The sequence below is a fragment of the Hemiscyllium ocellatum genome, chromosome 36, assembly GCF_020745735.1.
Source record: "Hemiscyllium ocellatum isolate sHemOce1 chromosome 36, sHemOce1.pat.X.cur, whole genome shotgun sequence".
Classification (NCBI taxonomy): Eukaryota; Metazoa; Chordata; class Chondrichthyes; order Orectolobiformes; family Hemiscylliidae; genus Hemiscyllium; species Hemiscyllium ocellatum.
The window spans coordinates 9854749-9878509 of record NC_083436.1 but is presented as its reverse complement, the minus strand read 5'-3'; the positions used below and the strand labels follow the sequence as shown (position 1 = coordinate 9878509).

Genomic DNA, 23761 nt, shown 5'->3' with positions numbered 1-23761 from the left:
TCCCCTGCTCCTCAGATGCTGCCTGACTAGTTGTCTTTTTCCAGCACCACACTCTTCACCTTTGACATCATGGCATCAAATGAAGATCAAAGATGTTTGAAAAAATTGAAATGAGTGGGAATCAGGGAGAGCTCTCCACTAATTGGATACATACCAAGCGTTAAAGATGGTGTTTGATGTTTGGATGTTAGTCATTTCAGTTCCAGAAAATTGCTGTATGATTTCCTCAGGGTAGTACTCTAAACCCTGTTTCATGAATTACTTTTCTTCCGTTATAAAGTTATAAGTGGTGATTGTTATGAAGATGTGGAATTCAGAGAAAACTAAAAGCTGCCTGGTTTTAAGATAAGTTTTATTTTGTAAATCGTAATTGGGAGTTTTATCGAACTCGTATTATAGAAGGGAAGGTAAAAGATAGGTCTGAGGAAGGAATTGTAAATTGTTGTTAGTTAATTATTCTTTGTTATACTTTAATTAATAAAGTTGTTAACGTTTACTTTATTGACAAGCAACATGTGTTCTACTGAGTAAAAAATGAGGTCTGCAGATGCTGGAGATCACAGCTGCAAATGTGTTGCTGGTCAAAGCACAGCAGGTTAGGCAGCATCTCAGGAATAGAGAATTCGACGTTTCGAGCATAAGCCCTTCATCAGGAAGTGTTCTACTGAGACAACACTACTATTATAGGACAAGCCAAACAGAGAACAGCAAGGGAATTCCTGGAGACATGGCACTCATCCACAGATTCTATCAACAAACACATCGACCTGGACCCGATATACAAGCCACTGCAGCGGACAGCTGAAACTGACAACCGGAAGAGGCAGAGACAAGCCACTATAAATGCCGGAGGAAACATCACAGAAGCGCTTCACAGGAGGCTCCCAAGCATTGAGGATGTCACCTAGACAGGGGACGAAACATCTGCAACACAAATTCCCAGCTCAGCGAACAGAACCACAACAACATTTACTTTATCTAGTTCTTATCCTGTCGAATTTTCCCAGATTACTGCATGGGATAAATCTTTTCTGTGTTGCTGATTGTAAATTAAGCAAGAGAGTTTACCCCACGTTGTAACAGTTTGGGGGCTCAGGTCTGTGATTTGAACTGGTTTAGATAGATTTGAATAAATTTTGGAGTTCAAAAAATCCCAGCAGATTTAAACACTTGCAGACTAGTGTCTGAGATCTTTAAATAAAATGTAGGTGAAGCAATTTGTTTAATTTCAGTGACTTATGGTTGATTAAATTAAAAGTGAGAGAAATGGCTCTTAAAGTTGCTAAAGAGCTTCTGAGATTCTCAAAGATGATTCTCAAATTTGCCAAGAAAGTTTAGAAGGAAAGAGAAAGGCCATACTTTTAGAATTAGCAAAGAAGTTAGATTTGGGTTTAACCAAGGACAAAAATAAAGCTGTAATTGTAAGAGAGTTACTCAAACACTTGGATGTAGCAGAGAAACAGACAAGTGCAATGGAGGCAGAAAAACTTAAATTACAATTGAGGAAAATTGAGTTAGAAGTTTTAAAAAATGGAGTGAGAAGGAGAGTGAGAGAGAGGAAAAAGAGAGAGAGAGAGAAGGTTCTTAGCTGAGCAAAGACAGAGAAGAAAGGGAGAGAGAAAGAGATAAGTTGCAACTTAGTCAGCAAAGTCAAGTTAACAGGATGGAGATTAAAAGAGAAGGTAGTGATATATATATCAATATGTCAAAACTCTACTACATTTTGATGGGAAGGATGTTGAAGTCTTCTTTATTTCATTTGAAAAAAATTGGCTAGGCATTCGGAGTTGTCCGAGAATTTATGGGTAATGCTAGTTCAGACTAAACTGGCAGGCGGAGCTAGTGACGTATTTGCCGCACTGTCAGATGAGGTGTCAAGAGATTATGAAGAGGTTAAACAGGTTATTTTAAGTGCTTATGAATTGGTACCAGAAGCATATAGACCGTGGTTTAGAAAGGAAGGGGGGAAGGGGGAGGAAAGGGAACCGACGGTCAGAGCAGGGATCCCCTGTGGCCATTCCCCTCAGCAATAAGTATACCATTTTGGATACTGCTGGTGGGGACAGCCTACCAGGGGAAAGTCATAGTTGTTAGGTCTCTCGCACTGAGCCTGGCACTGTGGCTCAGAAATGAAGGGGGGAAAATAGAAAAGCACTAGTGGTAGGGGACTCAATAGTTAGACGGATTGACAGGAGAATTTGTGGTCAGGAATGGGATTCACGGAAGGTATGTTGCCTCCCAGGAGCCAGGGTCTGGGATGTTGAAGATCGGGTTCACAAGATTCTGAAGGGGGAGGGTGAGCAGCCAGAAATTGTGACACATATTGGCACCAATGATATAGCCAGGAAAGGGATTGAGGATCTGAAAAGTGACTACAGAGAGTTAGGTTGGAAGCTGAAGAGCAGGACGAGTAGACTCGTAATCTCAGGTTTGCTACCGGTGCCATGAGATAGTGAGATGAGGAACAGTCAGCGAATGCAGCTTAACACATGGCTGGGAAGCTGGTGCAGGAGGGAGGGTTTCAGATACAGTAGCGCCTTGACGTATGAACTTAATCCGTTCTGGGACCCGGTTGGCGAACCAAAAAGTTCGCAAACTGAATCAATTTTTCCCATTGTTTGAATAGCGTAAGAATGCTTGGATGTAGCAACGAACGATGTTCACGGCGCATGCGCCAAAGACGAACTGAATGAGATCACGTGGGGCCCGAGAACTTTTGCATTCAACAAGCATGTAGCAAAGCAGAACAATGAAACCACTTGGTCGCACACGGGCACTTTGCGTTCGTACCTTCGTTCGTACCTTGAATTTTATGCGTACGTTGAAGCAAAATTTTACATACAACCCTGTTTGTAAACCGAGTTGTTCGTGAACGGGGTCGTTTGTATGTCAAGGCGCTACTGTACCTAGACCATTGGGATACCTTCTGGGGAAGGTGGGACCTGTACATGAAGGATGGGTTGCATCTGACTGGAGGGGCACAGATGTCCTGGGTGGGAAATTTGCTCGTGTGACTTGGAAGGGTTGAAACTAGTTTGGCGGGGGTGGGGGGGTGGCGGAATCAGAGCCACATGTTGGAGAGGGTGTCAGTTGCTGATGGCGCAACGACAGGATGTATTGAATCTATCAGGAAGGTTTCTCACATGATTAAACAAAGGGATCGGTGAAAGTGTGCCTGCTTTAATACAAGGAATGTCCGAAATTAGAGTGACGAAATGAGAGCATGGATCAGTACTTGGGGCTACAATGTTGTGTCCATAATGGAGATGTGGGTCTCACAGGAGCAGGAATGGTTGCTTGATGTTCCAGGGTTTAGAACATGTAAAAAGAACAAGGAGGGTGGAAAAAGAGAGGGTGTAGCATTGCTAATCTGAGAGTGCATCACAGCTACAGAAACGAAAGTTGTTGAGGAAGGTTTGTCCACAGAGTCAATATGGGTGGAAGTTAGGAACAGCAAGGGAACAGCCACCGCTTTGGGGGTTTTCTACAGATCACCTAATAGCAGTAGAGAGATCGAAGATCTCATAGGCAAGCAGATTCTGGAAAAATGCAGAAGTAGCAGAGTTGTTGTTATGGGTGATTTCAACTTATCCAATATCAACTGGAACCTCCGAAGTGTAGATGGTTTGGATGGAGCCATTTTGTCAGGTGTGTTCAGGAGGGTTTCTTGCTCAGTATGTAGACAGACTGACGAGAGGAGAGGCCATTTTGAATTTGGTGCTCAGCAACGAGCCAGGACAGATGTCAGATCTTGCGGTGGGAGAGCACTTTGGTGACCGTGATCACAACTGCCTCACATTTAGCATAGCCTTGGAGAGTGAAAGGAGCACTTACTGAGGGAAGATATTTAATTGGGGGAAAGGAAATTATGCCGCTATCAAACAGGAGTTGGGAAGTACAGACTGGGAACAATTGTTCCACTGAAAGGGCACAGCAGACATGTAGAGTTGTTGCGAGTGATGCATAAATTTGTTCCTCTGAGACAGGTAAGAAGGGGTAAGATTAAGGAACCTTGGATGATGAGATTAGAGGAGCTCATGCCCAAAACGTCGATTCTCCTGCTCTTTGGATGCTTCCTGACCTGCTGCGCTTTTCCAGCAACACATTTTTCAGCTCTGATCTCCAGCATCTGCAGTCCTCATTTTCTCCTTGGGATCCTGCTGGGCTCTGTTCTTGGGCCTCTGCCCTTTGTAGTTTTTATAAATGACTTGATTGAGCAGGTTGGGGGTGGGTTAGTAAATGTTCAGATGACACAAAGATTGCAGGTGTCGTTGATAGTATAGAGGGCTACTGCAGGCTGCAGCATGACATAGACAGGATGCAGAGCTGAGCCAAGTAATGGCAGATGGAGTTCAACCTGGATAAATGCAAAGTGATGCATTTTGGAAGGTCGAACTCAAATGCTGAATATAGGATTAAAGACAGGATTCTTCTCAGTGTGGAAGAGCAGGGATCTGGGTGTTCAAGTACATAGATCCCTCAAAGTTGTCACCCAAGTGGATAGGGTTGTTCAGAAAGCATACGGTGTTTTGGCTTTCATTAACAGGGGGATCAAGTTTAAGAGCCGCGAGGTTTTGCTGCACTCTACAAGTCTGAGACCACACTTGAAATATTGTGTCCAGTTCTGGTCACCCTACCAAAGGAAAGATACAGAGGCTTTGGAGAGGTTGCAAAGAAGGTTTACCAGGGTGCTGCCTGGACTGGAGGGCTTGTCTTATGAAGAAAGGTTAAATAAGCTCGGACTTTTCTCTCTGGAGAGAAGGAGGAAGAGAGGAGACCTGATTGAGGTGTACAAAATAATGAGAGGAATAGTTAAGAGTCAATAGCCAGAGACTTTTCCCCAGGGCAGGATTGACTGGTACGAGGGGTCATAGTTTGAAGATATTAGGAGGAAGGTATAAAGGAGACGTCAGAGGTAGGTTCTTTACGCAGAGAGTTGTGAATGCATGGAATGCGTTGCCAGCTGTAGTGGTGGAAGCAGAGTCAATGGGGACATTTAAGTGACTGCTGGACGTGCACATGCATAGCAGTGAATTGAGGGGTGCATAGGTTAAGTTGCTATATTTTACATTAGGATTAAACCTCGGCACAACATCGTGGGCCAAAGAGCCTGTTCTGTGCTGTACTTTTCTATATTCAACAAAGAAGGAACCAGGCCAGACTTGTGTTGAGTTCGAAAGAATGCAACATAGTCATTTTGATGGATGGGTGCGTACTTTGAAAATGGGTAAGACCTTTGACACTCTAAGAAAGATTATCCTGCTGGAGGAGTTTAAAAACTCACTTCCAGAGATGGTAAGAATTCATGTGGAGGGACAGAAAATTCAGGGAGTGAGAAAGGCAACAGAATTAACAGATGAGTACATGTTGGTGCATAAGACAAGCTTCCGGCCAGAATTTCGTCCTGTGAGAGATACAAGTTGGGAGAAGGGGAGATCCTATACTAGAGTAGAGGGCACTGGTAAGAATTTACCACAGGATAAAAAAGAAGCCCAAGAGGGTGGAAAGGAGGTAAAAGGCCTCAGGTGATTCCACTGTGGTAAAGTGGGACACGTAAAGTCACAGTGCTGGTCGTTAAAGGTGCTATGGAAAAAGTTATAGTAAAAGAAGCTAAGCTAGTGGCATTAATGAAGGTAGTAAGGGGAGACTCCAAGAATAGCCAAGGAGCTGCAGGAGAGTGCACACTCTTAGCAGGGTTAGTACCTGATCTCTGCAAAGAATTTGCCTCTGTGGATAAAGTTTACTCAAAGATCAGAAGGAGAAGGACAAGAAGTTATAATTTTGAGAGATACAGGATCTAACCAGTTGCTGATAGTAAGGGATGAGCGAGTATGCACTCTTTCTGATCTGTTATCTGAGAGTGTGGTAATTTGAGCGATAGATGGACAGAAATGTAGCATTTCTCTCTGTAAGATCATGTTGGAGTGCCAACTTAAGATTGGGCAAGTTGCAGTGGGAGTGATTGTAACAGAGTGTCAGTTACAGCAATTCATTTTGTTCTTGGGAATGATTTGTCATGATCAAAGGTGGTAGTGACCCCTTTTGTTGTGGAGAAGCCCAAGGAAGATCAAGAAACTGAGGAGTTAAAACAGAAATATCCTGATATTTTCCCATACTGTGTGGCAACCAGATCACACTATCATAAGTCACAACACGAAGCGAAAAGTAAAGAGAAAGATGAAGGAGTTGAGGTTCAGTTAGCAGATAACCCTATTTGATGTAATGGTGCAGGAAAAACCTGAATGGGCAGAGGGTCAGAAGAAGTGTTTACTCCTGAAAGGCTATGGGATTTGCAACAGCAAGGCAAGATGATAAAAGATATGTGTGTGGATGCATACTCTGAAAAGGAGGCATAGAATGTTCCGGAGAGTTATTATCTGAAAGATCGAATCCTAAGGTGGAAATGGAGACCACGGCAGATCAGTGCTTGGGGAAATGGGCTGAACTGCACCAGATTGTGTTGCCTGTAGTATTATGGGTAGTACATGAACTATCTTTAGAAGGTCACCTAGGAGTACGAAAGGCTCGGGCTAAGATACAAAAATGTTTTTGTTGACCTGGAATGCACAAGGATGTGGTGAACTTTTGCCTTATGTGTCATACATGCCAAATGGTAAGTAATCCATAGGCGGTAATAAAACCAGCACCTTTGGTGCCAATTCCCACAATTGAACAACCTATCACATGGGTTATAATTGACTGTGTAGGTCCCCTCCTGAGAACAAAAGGTGGGAACCAGTACTTGTTAACCATAATGGATGTGTCTACCAGATTTTCAGAGGCAATTCCATTACGCAGTATCGAGGCAAAAGTAGTAGAGGAGTTAGCAGCTTTCTTCCATAGTATGGGCTACCCAGAGAGATTCAGTCGGACCAAAGGTCAAATTTTACTGCTAGACTGTTTAAGGAGGTTATGAATAGCTTACGTATTCAGCCCTTTAAACCCAGTGCGTACCATTCCTGAATCCCAGGGAGCTTTAGAAAGATGGCATCAGACCTTGAAGACCATGTTGAGAGCATACTGTCAGGACTACCTGAATAATTGGGATAAAGGTATTCCATTCATATTGTTTGCCATTAGAGATGCCCCAAATGAATCTACTCAGTTCACTCCCTTTGGGTTAATATTCGGTCATGAAGTGTGAGGCCCTTTGAAATAATTTTTAAAAAATCGATGGGACCAAAGTCGGAGATCTCACACTTAGATTATGTATTGGAGGTGACGGAGAGACCTAAATCGAGTAGGTGAGTTAGCTAAACAGCACCTAAAGAGGGCACAGTATAAAATGAAGCAGGTGGCAGATAAAAGATCTGAGAGTCGGAAATTTTCCCAAGGAGATAACATGTTAGTACTGTTACCAATGATTGGAGATCTTTTCCAAGCCAGGTTTTGTGGTCCCTATCAAATTGAGAAAAAGTTGAGTCAGATGAACTATCTAGTAAAGGTGCCAGTTAGGAAAAAAAAAGGTAGCGGTTATGTCATGTGAACATACTGAAACCGTATTATACTAGAGAGAAAAAAATGGAGAAACAGGTGTTAGTTAATGCCCCACCAAGTGAGGAATCAAAGCCAGATGATGTGGATTTTGAGGTGCCTCAAAATAGAAAAAAAATGAAGAAGTCCTTGAGGAGTGGGATAGGTTAGTAAGCTATCTGTTTCAGGAGCATAGACTGCAGTTGAAAGATTTGTTACTGCAAAATAAGGATATACGTAAGAATCAGATATGGAAGACTAAAGCTATTGTACATGAGGTCGACGTAGGGAATACTGCTCCGATAAAATAACACCCCTATCGGTTTAATCCTTTCAAAGCCAGACAGGTCCAAATGCAGGTGGAGGCTATACTCGACGGGGACATCATCGAACAAAGCCAGAGTGAGTGGAGTTCGCCAATCATCATAGTTCTCAAACCAGAGTGGGATTCAATGATTCTGTGTGGATTATTGGAAGGTCAAAGCTATGACAAAATCGGACTCCTATCCAATTCCTAGATTGGAGGACTATACCAAGAAGGTCGGGCAAGCCAGTAACATCACCATGTTGGATTTAATGCATGGTTACTGGCAGGTACCTTTATCAGAGTTGGTGAAAGAAATTCTGCATTTGTAACCCCAAATAGGCTATATCAGTTTAAAGTGATGCCTTTTGGAATGAAGAACGCACCTGCCACTTTCCAAAGACTCATGAACAGAGTTGTGGTTGTGTTAACAAAACTGTGCAGTTTATTTGGATGATGTAATGATCTTCAGTAAGTCCTGGAAAGATAACATGGTACAGTTGGCAGAGCTCTTCGAATGGCTATGAGAAACAAAACTGGTGATAAACTTTAAATAAAACAGAATTCGCAAAAGCAGAGGTGACCTTTTTGGGACATAACATCAGTTATGGATGGCTGACCCCACGGAACACGAAGACAAAGGCCATCAAGGAATTTACAGAACCAACCTCAAAGAAGGAGATGCTTCGATTCTTAGGACTCAGTGGATTCTATCGGAAGTTTGTTCCAAACTTCAGCAGTGTAGTGGTACCCTGTTAACCAATTTGCTGAAGAAGTTTCGGTGGATAGATCAATGTCAGAAGGCATTCCACCATTTAAAATCAATATTAACCACCAAACCAGTTTTAGCTACACCAAATTTTTCAAAACCTTTCCAAGTTGTCATTGATGCTAGTGAGAAAGGAGTTGGAGCTGTATTCTTACAGGAAGATGAGGATGGGATTGAACTACCAGTTTTTTTTTAAGAAAATCAACATTCACCAGAGGAGACACTCCACAGTCGAAAAAGAACTTTTGAGTTCTTCCAGCATTTTGATGTGTATGTCACGAACAATGTATCAGAGACAGTTGTGTACACTGATCACAATCCGCTTACATTCTTAGAACAATTTAAAGACAGGAACATGAGACTCTTTCATTGGAGTCTTATGTTACAGTCTTTTAATTTAAAAATCATAAGCAGAATAAACTTGATATGCAGGTCAGAAAAATGTAATCACAGATGCGTTATAATGGATTTAACTGATAGAGGTTAGATGAGATTTGGCTTTATTTATATACTATATAGATAGTCTTTATCTCACACACATGTATAGGAGAAGCGGTTAAGGTGAACTTATATTAAAGTTATCTGTATGTTAGGGTAAAGTGTTTAAAAGGTAGAGAAAAAAGAAACCATCTTTTGTTTATGACGGTTCATAAGGGGGGAGGTATTATGAAGATGTGCGTGTATTGTATCTTTAAGATACTTAAAAGCTAGCAAAAACTACTTGACAGCACCAAGTGTTCTGGAAAAGATTACAATGTGCTGGGGTAGCTAGGGTAGATTGTTGCCTGGAAACAACAAAACAGATTCGAATTAGGCCAATCAGTTTAAATTATATTCCGAAAAATACCAAAATCCAATCTAGTTTGAATTTAGTATATTGACACTTTTAAAAACCAGTGACACAATCGGATACTTTAGGGATATAAGACCGGGGAAAATTGAACAGTTGAGAGGAGACCTGCCAAACTGCCAACATGTAAAAAGACTGCCTGAAAAATAGCTCTCTTGAAAGATATCTTTATCGATCAGTAACTTGTGAAGCAGAATCACCAAGAAGAAGAAAGGAAGACAGGAATTCAGAGAAAACTGAAAGCTGCCTGGTTTTGAGATAAGAAGTTTTGTGTTTTGAGTTTTATCGGACTAGTATTTTCGAAGGGATGGTGAAAGATAGGTTAAAGGAAGGAATTGTGAATAGTTATTAGTTAATTATACTCTGTTATACTTTAAGAAACAAAGTTGTTAGTATTTACTTTAACTAGTTCTTAGAGGAGAAATTGAGGACTGCAGAGCTGAAAATGTGTTGCTGGAAAAGCGCAGCAGGTCAGGCAGCATCCAAAGAGCAGGAGAACCAACGTTTCGGGCATGAGCCTTCCTGAAGCAACACATTTTCAGCTTTTAACTAGTTCTTAGCCTATCGAATTTTCACAGATCATTACACAAGATAAATCTTTTCTGTGTTGCTGGTTGTAAATTAAGCAGGAAAATTGATCCCATGTCGCAACAGTAATGTTCACCAATGATTATGAATACAAAATGCTAATGATTAAGGGTTATTTTATAATAAGTAAGGCCAATGTTGTAAGTGACAATGTGAGGATGTCAGAATAAGCTGGAACTCAGACCTAAATGAGCAGGTCCTCAGACAAGTTCTCACCTTCTCTCTTTAGTGTACAGTACGTTTAATAAAATCTATTAATGTTCACTCATGAGTGCAGACCTAATCTTACTACATTAACATGGTACGAGAACACAATTTATACAAGAGTAACTTCTTAGATTTTTTACTGGTTTATATTTACTTTTTATTCAAACATTCCTAACTTCCTCCCACATATTAATTTTTTATGACCCAAACACACTGAGACTTAAAACATTTACAGAAATATTGCATGAAATTCAGAAATATACTAATCAAAGTTTATTACAAAAAATACCATATTTTCTGTCTTCAAAATTGCTGATAGTGCCTTGCGTTCATTGTCCATTAAATTATGACAAACACGTACCATTTATGATGGAAGAAGATTTACAAAGATGATAAACTTACTTTTATTCATTCATGGGATGTGGACCTCACTGACAGGGCCAGCATTTACTGCCCATCTCTAGTTGCCCTTGAAAAGGTGGTAATGAGCTGCCTTCTTGAATCACTGCAGTCCCATCTGGCATAAGTAGCTCCACAATACTCTTCAGGAGGGAATTCCAAAATGTTGATGCTGTGATACTGAAGAAACATCAATATGTTTCCAAGTCAAATGTTGAGTGGCTTGGACAGGAACTTATAAGTTTTGATGTTCCCATGTATTTGCTGCCCTTATCCTTCTAGATAGTGGGTTAGAAATGCTTTCTAAAGAACTTTGGTGAATTTCTGCAGTGCATCTTTTTTAGGTGGAGCACACTGCTCTGCTACAGTGTCTGATTTGGAGAGAGTAATTGTGGATATGGTACGAAGCAAGTAAACTGCTTTGTCTTTAACTTCTTGAATGTTGATGAAGCTGCACTCATTTAAGCAAGTATTCTATCATATTCCTGACTTGTTCCATTTAGATGATGGACAGGCTTTTGGGGAGCTAGGAGATGAGTTGCTCACTACAGGATTCCAAGCCTCTGACTTGCTTTTACAGCTATGGCATTTACGTAACTAATTCAATCAGTTTCTGGTCAATGGTAAGATGTTGATAGTGGGGAATTCAGTTATGGTAATGACTTTGAGTTTCAAAAGGCAATGATTGGATTTTATCTTATTGAAGATGGTCTTTGTCTGGTCCTTTAGTAACATGAATGTTACTTAGCACTTGTGAGCCCAAACCTGGATACTACCCATATCTTGCTGCATTTGGACGTGGACTACTTCAGTATATGAGGTGTTGTGAATGGTGTTGAAAGTTTGCAGTCACCATTTAAAAGATAGAAACATAGAAAACAGTAGTAGGAATAAACCATTTGGCCCTTCAAGCCAGTTCTATCATTCAGTGCGATCATAACTGATCCTCTCTCAATGCCATATACCTGCTTTTTTCTCTTACCTCTTGACAATTTCAAAATCTAAACGTTTATCTCTTTATTGAATATATTCAGTGACCTGGCCTCCACAGCCTTTTATGATAGAGAATTTCACAGGTTCACCACCTTTTCAGTGAAGAAATTTTCCCTCATTTGAGTCCTAAAGGTCTGACCTTATGAAGGATGGAAGATCATTGATTAAGCAAGTTAGGCCTTGGACTATGCTGCAAAGTTGTCTTGGAGTTGAAGTGACTGACCTCTAACAACCATAACCACAACCATCTTCCTGCTTTCTGATTCCATTGACTCTTGTTTTGCATGAGCTGTTTGGTGCCACATTTGGTCAAATGCAGGCTGAAATTTGAAGGCAGTCACTCTCACCTCAACTCTGGAATCCAGCCCCTTTGTTTAAACCAAGACTATATTAAGGTGAGCAGTTGAGAGGCCCTGGCAGAATCCAAACTGAGCATTAGTGGGCAGATTATTACTAAGCAATGTTACATGATAGCACTATAGATCACAGTTCCCATCACTTTACTGATAATCAAGAGTAAGCTAATGGATTGGTAATTGGAAAATTGGATTTGTCCTGCCTTTTTTGCATTCAGGACATACCTGGGCAATATTCCATTTGGTTGTTTAGCTACCAATATTTAGAACTATACTACAACGGGTCAGCTAGGGACGCAGGAAGTTCTGAGGCACACATCTTCAGTATTATTGCCAGAATATTGTTGGTCCCACAGCCTTGTAGTATTCAGTACCTTCAGCCATTTCTTGATATCGTGTGAGTTAATAGAATTGACTGAAGATTGGCATCTGCGGTGCTGGGGTCATCTAGAAGAGGTTGAGATAGATTGTAGACTCACATTCCTGGCTGAAGATTGTTACAAATGCTCTAACATTATCTTTTCCACTGATGTGTTGGACTTCTTCATCGTGGGGTTGGAGATATTTGTGGGACCTCTTCCAGTGAGTTGTTTAACTGTCCACCACAATTCACAACTCCGCTGAGATTAGATCTGATTTGTAGGTTATGGAATCACCTGTCTATCATTTGCTGCTTACACTGCCTAGCATAAGTATGCCTGCTCCTGGATGTCCTCCTGCACTATTCATTGAACTATATTTGATCATATAGCTTGATGGTAATGGTCGAGTAGGGAATATGCCAGGCCATGAGTCTGAAGATTGTGTTGGAGTACAACTTGACTGCTGTTGAGGGTCCACAACCCCTCATGGATGCCTAGTCTTTACTTGCTAGATTTGTTCAAAGTCCGACCCATTTAGCACAGTGATAGTGCCACATGACATGATGGAGGCTATCCTTAATGTGAAAATGACACGTTACCTCCACAACCCCACTGATGCTGTCATGGACAAAACATCTGCTGCAGGTAATCTCGGGAGAATGAGGTCAAGAATTTTTTTTCCATTCTTGCCAATTTCTTCACCACCTGACGCAGACCCAGCCTAGCAGCGATTTTTTTTTTTGAAACCTGAATAGCTCAGTCAGTAATGGTGCTACCAAGTCACTCTTCATGAAGCACATTGAAGCCCCCTCCCAGAGTACATTATGTGCCTCCGTGCTTCCTCTAAGTGCTTTCAACATGGTAGAATACTGTTTGACTGATGCCATGAGACTTTATTGGCTCTGGAGTCAATGTTGAGGACTTCTAAGTTAACTGCCTCCCAAGTATAAACCACCCCTGGGTCACCACCTCTGCTGAGTCTGTCCTGTCCTAAGATCATCAAAATACAAAAGGAGAGGTTCAGAGAGTTCTTTCTACATAGAAGATTTTTAGGCTATTGATCCAAAAACAGTAGTGGAGCCAGAATGTAAGTTCACTTTCAAAAGGAAGATGGATAAACATTTGAAAAAGAAAAGTTGAAATGGCATGGGTAAAGGGGAGGGAATGGGCACAATGGATAGTTCTCAGAAACTCGCATATGTATGATGAGATGAATTATCTTCTTCTATGGGTAAAAAATGAGGTCTGCAGATGCTGGAGATCACAGCTGAAAATGTGTTGCTGGTTAAAGCACAGCAGGTTAGGCAGCATCCAAGAAATAGGAAATTCGACGTTTCGGGCATAAGCCCTTCATCAGGAAGGGCTTATGCCCGAAACGTCGAATTTCCTATTTCTTGGATGCTGCCTAACCTGCTGTGCTTTAACCAGCAACACATTTTCAGCTATCTTCTTCTATGTCCTACAGTTTGATGTCTTAATTAAGGATACAATACATAATATACAAAAGCACTTTATGGATGAAGAGTTATTGTTTCAGATGTAACTTGTTCTATAAGCATTCAAAGAAATTTGAGTCAGGATCACTGGTAATTATTCTTTACATGTGAGCCTAGACTGTGAATGTGTATTCCAGTTGACTGAAGAATAATGTATATGAATGTGAGGTGTTATATTTTGGGAGGAAAATACAGAATTGAATTTACAACCAATAGAATGACGTGAGACAATGGGAAAATTCGGTGACTCCCAAGAGGTTCAAATACACAATACCCTGAATTAAGGGAACACACAGTTTTAAAAATAGGCTAGCTGGGTTTTTGAGTTTTGTAAATGGGGCTGTTAAATTCAAGAGTGACAAAAGATTATTGCCATCCCTTCTTCAGCAAGTTCATTGCTCTCTATTATGAAAGTATGTTCTGTTTCAGAGTTAATTTGTTTGAACATGTCTTTTTAGCTTTCACTTTCTGCTTGTCAATGTGTCATAAAACTAACATCAAACAAGATGGTGGAAGGAATAATGTTTACAATTCATCGCATTAAATAGGATTCAACATATTCTATTTCTTTTGTAGATGCTATCAAGCACTGGAGAGCAGAAGGCAAGGTGGCAGTCTGGCTGCATGTTCCTATTCTCCAGAGCAGATTTATATCTGCAGCAGCTGTTCAAGGTTTTACATTTCACCATGCTGAAAAGGACCATTCCACATTGGCACTGTGGCTAGCTAAGGGGGAAAGCAGGCTTCCTGCTTATGCTACACATCAAGTCGGTGTGGCAGGTGAGTGAATCTTGATCAGTAATTTAGTGTGAGTAGTTCTTTTTTTTAATTCAGGAAATCATAGTGATCAAGAAAACTTAAAAATAATCACTGATGAAAAATTCTAATCCTCAAGCTAAAATAAAACTGCAGTACTTTTACAAAATCAGATATTTTCCAAGGCCCTGAATTTTCACAGACACAGAATTGATCTACATCATAGGTAGAGTAGCACTGGAGCCCTGATACCAGAAGTCCCACCCCAAAGTCAACATTCATCATTTTGCTAGGTGAAAGGACTGGGGAAGGAATGTCCTTTGCACATTTAGGGTTTATTGAGGCAGTACCACATTTGAAAGTTCAGTTACATTCAGTAAAAATCAATTTTCATTAGCAAGGTTTCTGAAAAATGATTTATGGGCTTTGCGTATTGGAAGGTTTTTTTAAAAATTCTCTCGTGGGCTGTGGGCATCACTAGCTTGCCAGCATTTTATTGTTCATCCCTCATTGCCTTTGAAAAGTTGTTGGTGAGCTGCCTTCTGAAATGGCTGCAGTCCGTATGCTGTAGGTTGACCCACAATGCCACTGGGGAGAGAAGACCATGATTTTGATGCAGCGACAGTGAAGGAACAGGAATATATTCCCAAGTCAGGATGGTGAGTGGCTTGGCGGGAAACTTGCAGGCTGTGGTGTTCCCATGTATCTGCTGCTCTTGTTCTTCTAAATGGTAGTACTTGAAAGGTGTTGTCTGAGGATCTTTGATGAATTTCTGCAGTACACACTGTTGCTACTGAGCATCTGGAGTGGAGGGAATGGATGTTTGCCAATGTCGTGCCAACAAGCGGGCTGCTTTGTCTTAGATGATGTCCAGCTTCTTGAGTGTTGCTGGAGCTTCAGTCATTCATGTAAGTGGGCAGTATTCCATCACACCCTGACTTGTTCCTTGTAGGTGATGGACAGGCTTTGGGGAGTCAGGAGGTGAGTGATTCGCAGCAGTATTGCAAGCCTCTGACCTGCTCTTGTAGCCACTGTGTTTATGTGGCAAGTCCAGTTGAGTTTCTGATCAATGATAACCTCCAGGATGTTGATAGTAGGGGATTCAGTGATGGTAATGCCATTGAATGTTCAGGACCGCTGGTTAGGTTGTCTCTTATTGGGATGGCTGTAGGACAAGGGCAGCAAATATGGAGCACCACAACCTGCAAGTTCCCCTCCAAGTCACTCATTATTCTTGACTTGGAAAGATATCACCATTCCTTCACTGTTGTTGCATCAAAATCATGGAATTCCCTCCCTACTGACACTGTGGGGCAAACTACAACATGTGGACTGCAGTGGTTCAGGAAGGCAGCTCACCATCACCTTCTCAAGGGCAACTGGGAACGGGCAATAAATGCCAGTCAGCAATGCTGACATCCCACAAATGAATTAAAAACAAATTTTAGCATGCACCCTTCAGTGTCAATGATAAGAACCATCTTCATTCTGTAAACCGTTTCATTCAAGCTACTTGTGTACTTTTGACTATAGTGATATGTACTTACGCAGTGCTTAAGATCTACAAAGTGATGTGAAGTGTAAATGGTGAAACCATTGGTGACTGAGGCAACGTGGCACTCTGTCCTCCTTAAAGTGCACCTTTGAGTGTTGCTTAGGAGAGGTGGAAATACACTGTTTAACTTGCATACTGCATGCCATTAAGTAGTGAGAGGACCAGCCTCTGTGCAAGGGCAAGTTACTCAACTGAATGGGCTAGGGAGAACTGGGTTCACACTTGTAACTTAGTTACAGATAGAACATTGTTGAATGTCAGGAAGTATTTTTTAGTAAATCCATGGAACAGATCATATACTGAATGTTGATTCATTATATATCTTCAATAGAAAGCTGAATGTGTTTCAGGCTGAGGAGAAGGTTGTACAAGAGGTGTCAATGAGTTCCCTAATTCATTTTTGATCACCTAAATGGATTATGCAGGAATCTTTCAGACTATGTTCCCCAATTTATGTTGACTTTTGTACGTTTGTGACCTTGCTAAGGAGAGTAAGTCGGTCCAAGTGGAGAGTGCATATTAATAAAATGGAGCGTGATACACCACAACTATGTTTCACTGAGAGGGAAAATGTATTCCTGTGAGGTTGTGTTCCACAGACTTAAAGTTGCAGGGAGTGTTGTGGGATGCCACTTAAAAATCTTTATGTACGTACATTGTCACTAGCGTCATAGAGATGTACAGCACAGAAACAGACCTTTAGGTCCAACCTGTCCATACTGACCAAATATTCTATATTAATCTAATCCCATTTGCTAGCACTTGGCCCATATCCCTTTAAATGCTTCCTATTCATTTATCCATCCAGGTTCCTTTTAAATGTTGTAACTATACCAGTCTTCACCACTTCCTCTGCCATACACTCACTACCTCCTGCATGAAAATGTTGCCCCTTAGGTCCTTTTTAAATCTTTCCCTTCTCACGTTAAACCTATGCCATCTAGTTCTAGATACCCCCACCCCAGGGAAAATACCTTATCTATTTATCTTATCCATGTCCCTCATGATTTTAGAACCCTCCATAAGGTCACTCCTCAGTTCATTTCTATACAGTCTTTACATTTGTAGAACAAACAAACCCATGGCATTTGTTACTTATACAAGACAGTATTTTCATGCATTTGAGGTCGTGGAAGGGTCTGGTAACTGAACGAACACTATTTAACTCCAGCGGGAAGACCTTAGATGACGGTCTTTCCCCAATGGTATCAATGAAGATATTGATACCAATTGGATTAATTTCCCCTTTGGGATCAATGACGACTGCTGTGAAGACTAGGCAGCAAATCTACAAATTGCTGCTTGAATTTATCCACTTGATCTTTTGCTTTCCCACACTTTTGCTCATTTGTTCCCATATTGTAATTTATATGAATTCCTATGTAAATTACATTCTAGCCTGATAAGGATAATGCATGCTGGAAGTAGGGTGTAACTTGTAGGAGCTGAAAATGTGGTGCTGGAAAAGCGCAGCAGGTCAGGCAGCATCCAAGGAGCAGGAGAATCTACGTTTCGGGCACGAGTCCGAAACGTCAATTCTCCTGATCCTTGGATGTTGCCTGACCTGCTGCGCTTTTCCAGCAACACATTTTCAGCTCTGATCTCCAGCATCTGCAGTGCTCACTTTCTCCTGTAACTTGTAGGAGTCGAGAGTGTGGTGCTGGAAAAGCACAGCAAGTCATGCAGCATCCGAGGAGCAGGAGAATCTATGATTCGGGCAAAAGTCCTTCATCAGGAATGAGGCTGTGAGCTGAGGGGTTGAACAGATAAGTTGGGGCTGTGGGGGGATGTGTTGGTGGGGCTGGGGGGAAGGTAGCTGAGAGTATAATAGGTAGATGGACGTGGGGGTAATGGTAATAGGTCGGAGAGAATGTTAAAGCGGATATGTGGAAAGGAAGACGGACACGTAGGACAGGTCATGACGGTGATGCCGAGTCGCAAGGTTGGAACTGGGATAAGGTGAGGGGAGAGGAAATGAGGAAACTGGTGAAATCCACATTGATGCCGTGGGTTTGGAGGGCCCCGAGGTGGAAGATGAGTTATTCTTCCTTCAGGCGTCTGGTGATATGGGTTTGATGATGGAAGAGGCCCAGGACCTGGATGTCCTTGGTGGAGTGGGAGGGGGAGTTGAACTGTTCAGCCACAGGGCGGTGAGTAGGTTGTTGTGGGTGTCCTGGAGATGTTCTCTGAAGCGCTCTGCAAGTAGGCATCCTATCTATCCAATGTGGAGGAGACCGCATCAGGAGCAACAAATACAGTAAATGACATGTGGAAGTGCAGGTAAAACTCTGATGGATGTGGAAGGCTTGTTTGGGGCCTTGGAAGGAGGTGAGGGGGGAGGTGTGGGCGCAGGTTTTGCAAGTCCTTTGGTTTTGGCAGGGGAAGATGCCAGGAGGGGAGGGTGGGTTGGTGGCGGGCGTGGACCTGACAAGGAAGTCGTGGATTTTTGGCAGGGGAACTTACAGGAGCAATTTGAGACAATATCATTCTTGATGGATTCAGGCATGAGTTATATGCGGTATATGTAAGTTCGTTCTGAGAGTTAAAATAATCTGGGTATCAATCTCTAGGGAGGCAGTTGGACAGGGGTGGTCTCTTGCTATGACCCTCACACCTCCTATTTTTAGCATTAATTGAAATCAACCCCCATTCATTCTCAAAAAATATGCTTAAATCTTCATAAAATTAATTATTTGTTTTTGTACTAAAAGGTACAAGTACTTCTTGTACTTCTGAACATGCACTTTCACAATGAATGCTAGAGTAATCAAGTAAAGCCACAAAGAGTTGTCTGGTGCAGTTAAACCAGTTGTAAATTGTACCAGAATTGGGTCATTTAAATTGACCAGAAAACTTCCCACATGTGAAAATTATGTTATTATTTGTTTTCTTCACGGCTGCACAACAGAGTTGAAATTCTGTCCTATATATTTACTCTATTATGCTGCAACTACTGCCCTTAGCAACCTATTGAAACCAGGTGACAGAAAGATTTTCGGGGAGGTGATCATGCTTCCCTCTCTCTTAAACCTAATCCCCGTTTCAGTTAGTTGGAACAATTCTGATGAAGAGTCACTGAACTTGAAACGTTAAGCCTGCATTCTCCCCACAAATGCTGTCAGACTTGTTGAGTCTTGTCAGCAGTTTCTGCTTTTATTTTAGATCTCCAGCTTTTGCAGTTCTTAGTTTTGTTTCAGCACTTGTGTTAAATTTAGTTAACCACAGCAAACTGAAGGAGAATCAATTTTCAGGTACTCTTGAGTAAAAGAGTGGAATTTTATTACAGAAATAAAAAATAATATGAGATAAAACATAACAACCAACACAAAAACACATGCAGTGAACTTACATGAAAGCTGGGAATAGATGGGATACCTAATACAGGCAGGAAAATTAAGACAGTTGCAGTTTACAGTTTTTTTTTTAAAAGAGTCTTTGGGATACATGAATGACACCAGTTGCTTAGCTGTTGTCCTGTTGCCTCAGGAGTAGAATAGCTAGAAGTAACCCTTGATTTTCAGTCAACTGAGGTTTTCCAAGTTTATTTCCAAGTTCAGCTGTGGCTTACTGAGATTGGATAGAGAGAAGGAGAGAACTTTCCACATCCTAGATGTGTACAAGTTATACTGTGTTCTCTCCCTTCGTTGCTCAAAATCAAGCTATTGAAATACGGTTCATTTTTATGTACCAGTCTAGTTGCATTGTCTTTTCATCAGAACTGACAAAGAATCACTGCAATAGAAACATTAATTCCATTTTTCTCTGCCTATAAATGTTGCCAAACCTGCTGAGTTTCTCCAGCACAATAGGGTGAATAGTCATGGTCTTTTTCCTAGGGTAGGGGAGTCCAAAACTAGAGGGCATAGGTTTAAGGAGAGAGGGGAAAGATTTTAAAAATAGAGCGAAGGAACATCTTTTTCATGCAGTAGATATGTGTATGGAATGAGCTGCCAAAGGAAGTGGTGGAGGCTGGTACAATTGCAACATTTAAAAGGCATCTGGATGGGCATATGAACTGGAAGGGTTTAGAGGGATACGGGCCAAATGCTGGTAAATGGGACTAGATTAATATAGAATATCTGGTCGGCAGGGAATTGGGTTGAAGAGTCTGTTTCTGTGCTGTACATCTCCATGGTTCAATGACTTTCTCTTCTATTTCAGATTCTAGCATCTGTAGTTCTTTGTTTTATTTAAATATTTTCTGTTATCCAACTCAGCAGAGTATAAGTCAGATTTTTAATGAGCCGTTGTAGAACATGGGCCCCTTGTAGTATTTCTATTGCACCAAATTTGTAATGCTGATGTTGCCTGATTCAAACGCATAATTTTCCTGTTGGTTGGTGAGGGATTAGTGTCATCTGTATGAATGCCCAAACTCCAGCCAAAGATGACTGGATGAGTGATGAGTGCAAAAGAAAATTGGTATCCAGCTCTTTGCAAATCACTTGCTACAGTGCTTCTTCCCATTAAGATTAGGCTAACATTTTTCTGTCCAAAGCAGAAAAATAAGACTGTTTTCTGTTCCAGAATATTCAGTATTTTATCTGCTTATTCATAACAAAGATAAATGGTCCTACCTGCTGTGACCTGAAACCTCCCCAGGAACTACTGGAAATTGCTATTTGTGGAAAATTCTGTCAAATGTCATTCCAATCACTGTTACCATGAACTTAAGGTATTTTCAAATGCACCAATATATCCATAACGAGATCTAACCTGTTAGAAATTAAATAAACTGATAATGGGATTTATTAACCAACAATCAACCTGTATTAGCTATAGTTGGAAAAAAAAAGCAAATCATTTGTCTGCCAAGTTTCTTGATTTTTTAAGTGTTGATCTCTTATTTTGGTGAAAATTTTTAAAGTGGTACTGATGGTGGTCCCCTCATCTAAGAACAAATCTATTTTTGCAAAATAATCCAAGAAGTATTTTGAGAATTTAATATTTCTTCTAATATATGTACAGAATCCAGATCCAATATCAGTACATGCTACTTATAAAGAACAGTTCCGTAAAAATATGTGAGCCACTGCAAAAGTCTAATTTTGATAGTACCGCAGTGAGGAAAAGGTATCAGAGTATAGTGCAGGCAAAACTAATTTTACCTGTCTTCCACAAGGCTGATTCACTGGGTAATTAGTAATTTTATCAAACAAACACATGCAGCAATTTACATTCATTGCTCTTAAAAGATAGAACATAAAACTGTACAGATTAGGAACAGTCCCTTCAGTCTACCATCTTTGTGCCGACCATGGTGCCATTCTAAATTAATCCCATCTTCCTGTATGCGGTGCACAACCATCTATTCTTTGCCTATTTATGTGCCTAGGAGGAAAAAGTGAGGTCTGCAGATGCTGGAGATCAGAGCTGAAAATGTGTTGCTGGAAAAGCGCAGCAGGTCAGGCAGCATCCAAGGAACAGGAAATTCGACGTTTCGGGCATAAGTTTCCTGATGAAGGGCTTATGCCTGAAACATCGAATTTCCTGTTCCTTGGATGCTGCCTGACCTGCTGCGCTTTTCCAGCAACACATTTTCAGCTATTTATGTGCCTGTCAACATGCCTTTTCAACTTTGCTAACATATCTGCTTCTATCACCTTCCCTGGCAACACATTCCAAGCATCTATCACCCTCTGTGTAAAAAGCTTTCCTCGCACATCTCCCTTAAACTTTTCTCCTCTCGTATTAAACTTATTGTCCATGGCAGACCCCATCACCCTGGGCCTACACTCATTCCTGAAACATCTGGATAACAAGGAGCAGGAAAATCGATGTTTCGGTCAAAAGCCTTTCATAGATCAGAGGGGAGGGTGGAGCAGATAGGTGGGAAGGGAGATTGGCAGGTAGGACAGGTCATGAGGACAGTGCCAATCTCCCTTCCCACTTGTTTGCTCCACCCTCCCCTCTGACCTATCACCTCCGTCCTCATCCCCATTCACCTATTGTATTCTTTGCTACCTTCTCCCCAGCCCCAACCCTCCCCCATTTATCTCTTCACCCTAGAGGCTCCCTGCCTCCATTCCTGATGAAGGGCTTTTGCCTGAAACGTCGATTTTCCTGCTCCTCAAATGCTGCCTGACCTGCTGTCTTTTCCAGCACCACTCTAATCTAAACTCTGATTTCCAGCATCTGCAGTCCTCACCTTTGCCTATCTGGATAATGAGGTCACCTACATCAGACTCCGATTTATTGATTTCAGCACCATAATTCCAATTAAACTCATCTCCATACTCTGAGACCAAGGACTTTGCTCCCCTCTCAGCAACTGGATCCTGAACTTCCTCACATGTGGACTGCAATTAGTAGGAATAGGCAGCGACAACACCTCCTCCACGATAATCCTTAACACCGGTGCATCACAACCCTGCGCACTCAGCCCCTTTGTATACTCCTCATACACTTATGACTGTTTGGCCAAATTCAACTCTAAATCCATTTACAAATTTGCTGATGACCCCACTGTGGTGGGTCAGATCTCCAACAACAAGACAGAGTGCAAGAAAGAGGTCAAGAGCTTAGTGGCATGGTGTAAATACAACAATCACTCCCTCATTGTCAGCAAAACGAATGAGCTGGTCCTTGACTTCCGGAATGAAGTGGAGGACGTGCCTTTGTTTGCATCAGTGCTGCTGAGATGGAGGTGGTTGACAGTATCACATTCCTAGGAGTAAATATCACCAACAGACAAGATGTTAAAGACAAGAAAATACATCAATGCCTTTACTTCGTCAGAAGGCTAAGGAAACTCAGCATGTCCACAATGACTCTTACCAATTTTTATAGATGCATTCAATCTGAATGTATCACAGCTTGATATGGCAACTGCTGTGCCCAAGACCACAAGAAATTTCAGAGTTGTGAATGCAGTCCAGTCCATCTCAAAAAGCAGCCAACATAATCAAAAACCCCTCCCACCCTGGTTATACTCTCTTGTACCCTATTCCATCATGTATAAGTTCTAAAAGTTTGAAAACACATACCAAGAGTTTCAAGAAGGCCTTCTTCCTCGCTCTTATCAGACTTACGAACAGACCTCTCATTTATTAGAGTTAATGTTTGTCTGCACCTTCTTTGTAGCTGTAACACTATATTGTGCATTCTACGCTATTAAGACCTCCTCATATAAAGTTATGCTGACTATAATTTCATATTTTTCCACATACGAGTAAGTCTGTCACTAAAAGTCTTTTCCAGTAATTTTTCTACCACCGATGTAAGACCCACTGGCTTATAATTTCCTGGATTATCCTGTTGCCCTTCTGAAACAAAGGGATAACACTGGCTATTTTTCAGTCTTCTGTGACCTCACCTGTGGCTAAAGATTAGACAAAGATCTTTGTCAAGGCCCTAGCAATCTCCTCCCTTGCCTTCTTCAGTATCCTGGATTAGATCCTATCAGCTTCTGGGGACTCACCTAACTTAATGTTTTTCGAGACACCCAATATTTCCTCCTCCTTAAATCAGCATTCCCCTTCCTTATCTTACTATCATCAATGTCCTTTCCCTTGGTGAATACTGATATGAAGTACTCGTTAGGGATCTTGGCCACTTCCTCTGGCTTTATGCATAATTTCCCTCCTTCGGGTGGCACGGTAGCACAGTGGTTAGCACTGCTGCCTCACAGCGCCAGACACCTGGGTTCAATTC

The 23761-nt window shown here is 41.4% G+C and overlaps 1 protein-coding gene across 1 annotated transcript in view; it reads left to right on the top strand.

The window, feature by feature from the left end:
• Positions 1–23761, top strand: part of nudt6 (nudix (nucleoside diphosphate linked moiety X)-type motif 6) — a 145473-nt gene that overhangs the window by 11053 nt on the left and 110659 nt on the right. Inside the window, exon 2 of the mRNA XM_060851669.1 lies at positions 14374–14577. Within this exon, the coding sequence (XP_060707652.1) occupies positions 14374–14577 (204 nt within the window). The remainder of the gene's footprint in view (positions 1–14373; positions 14578–23761) is intronic.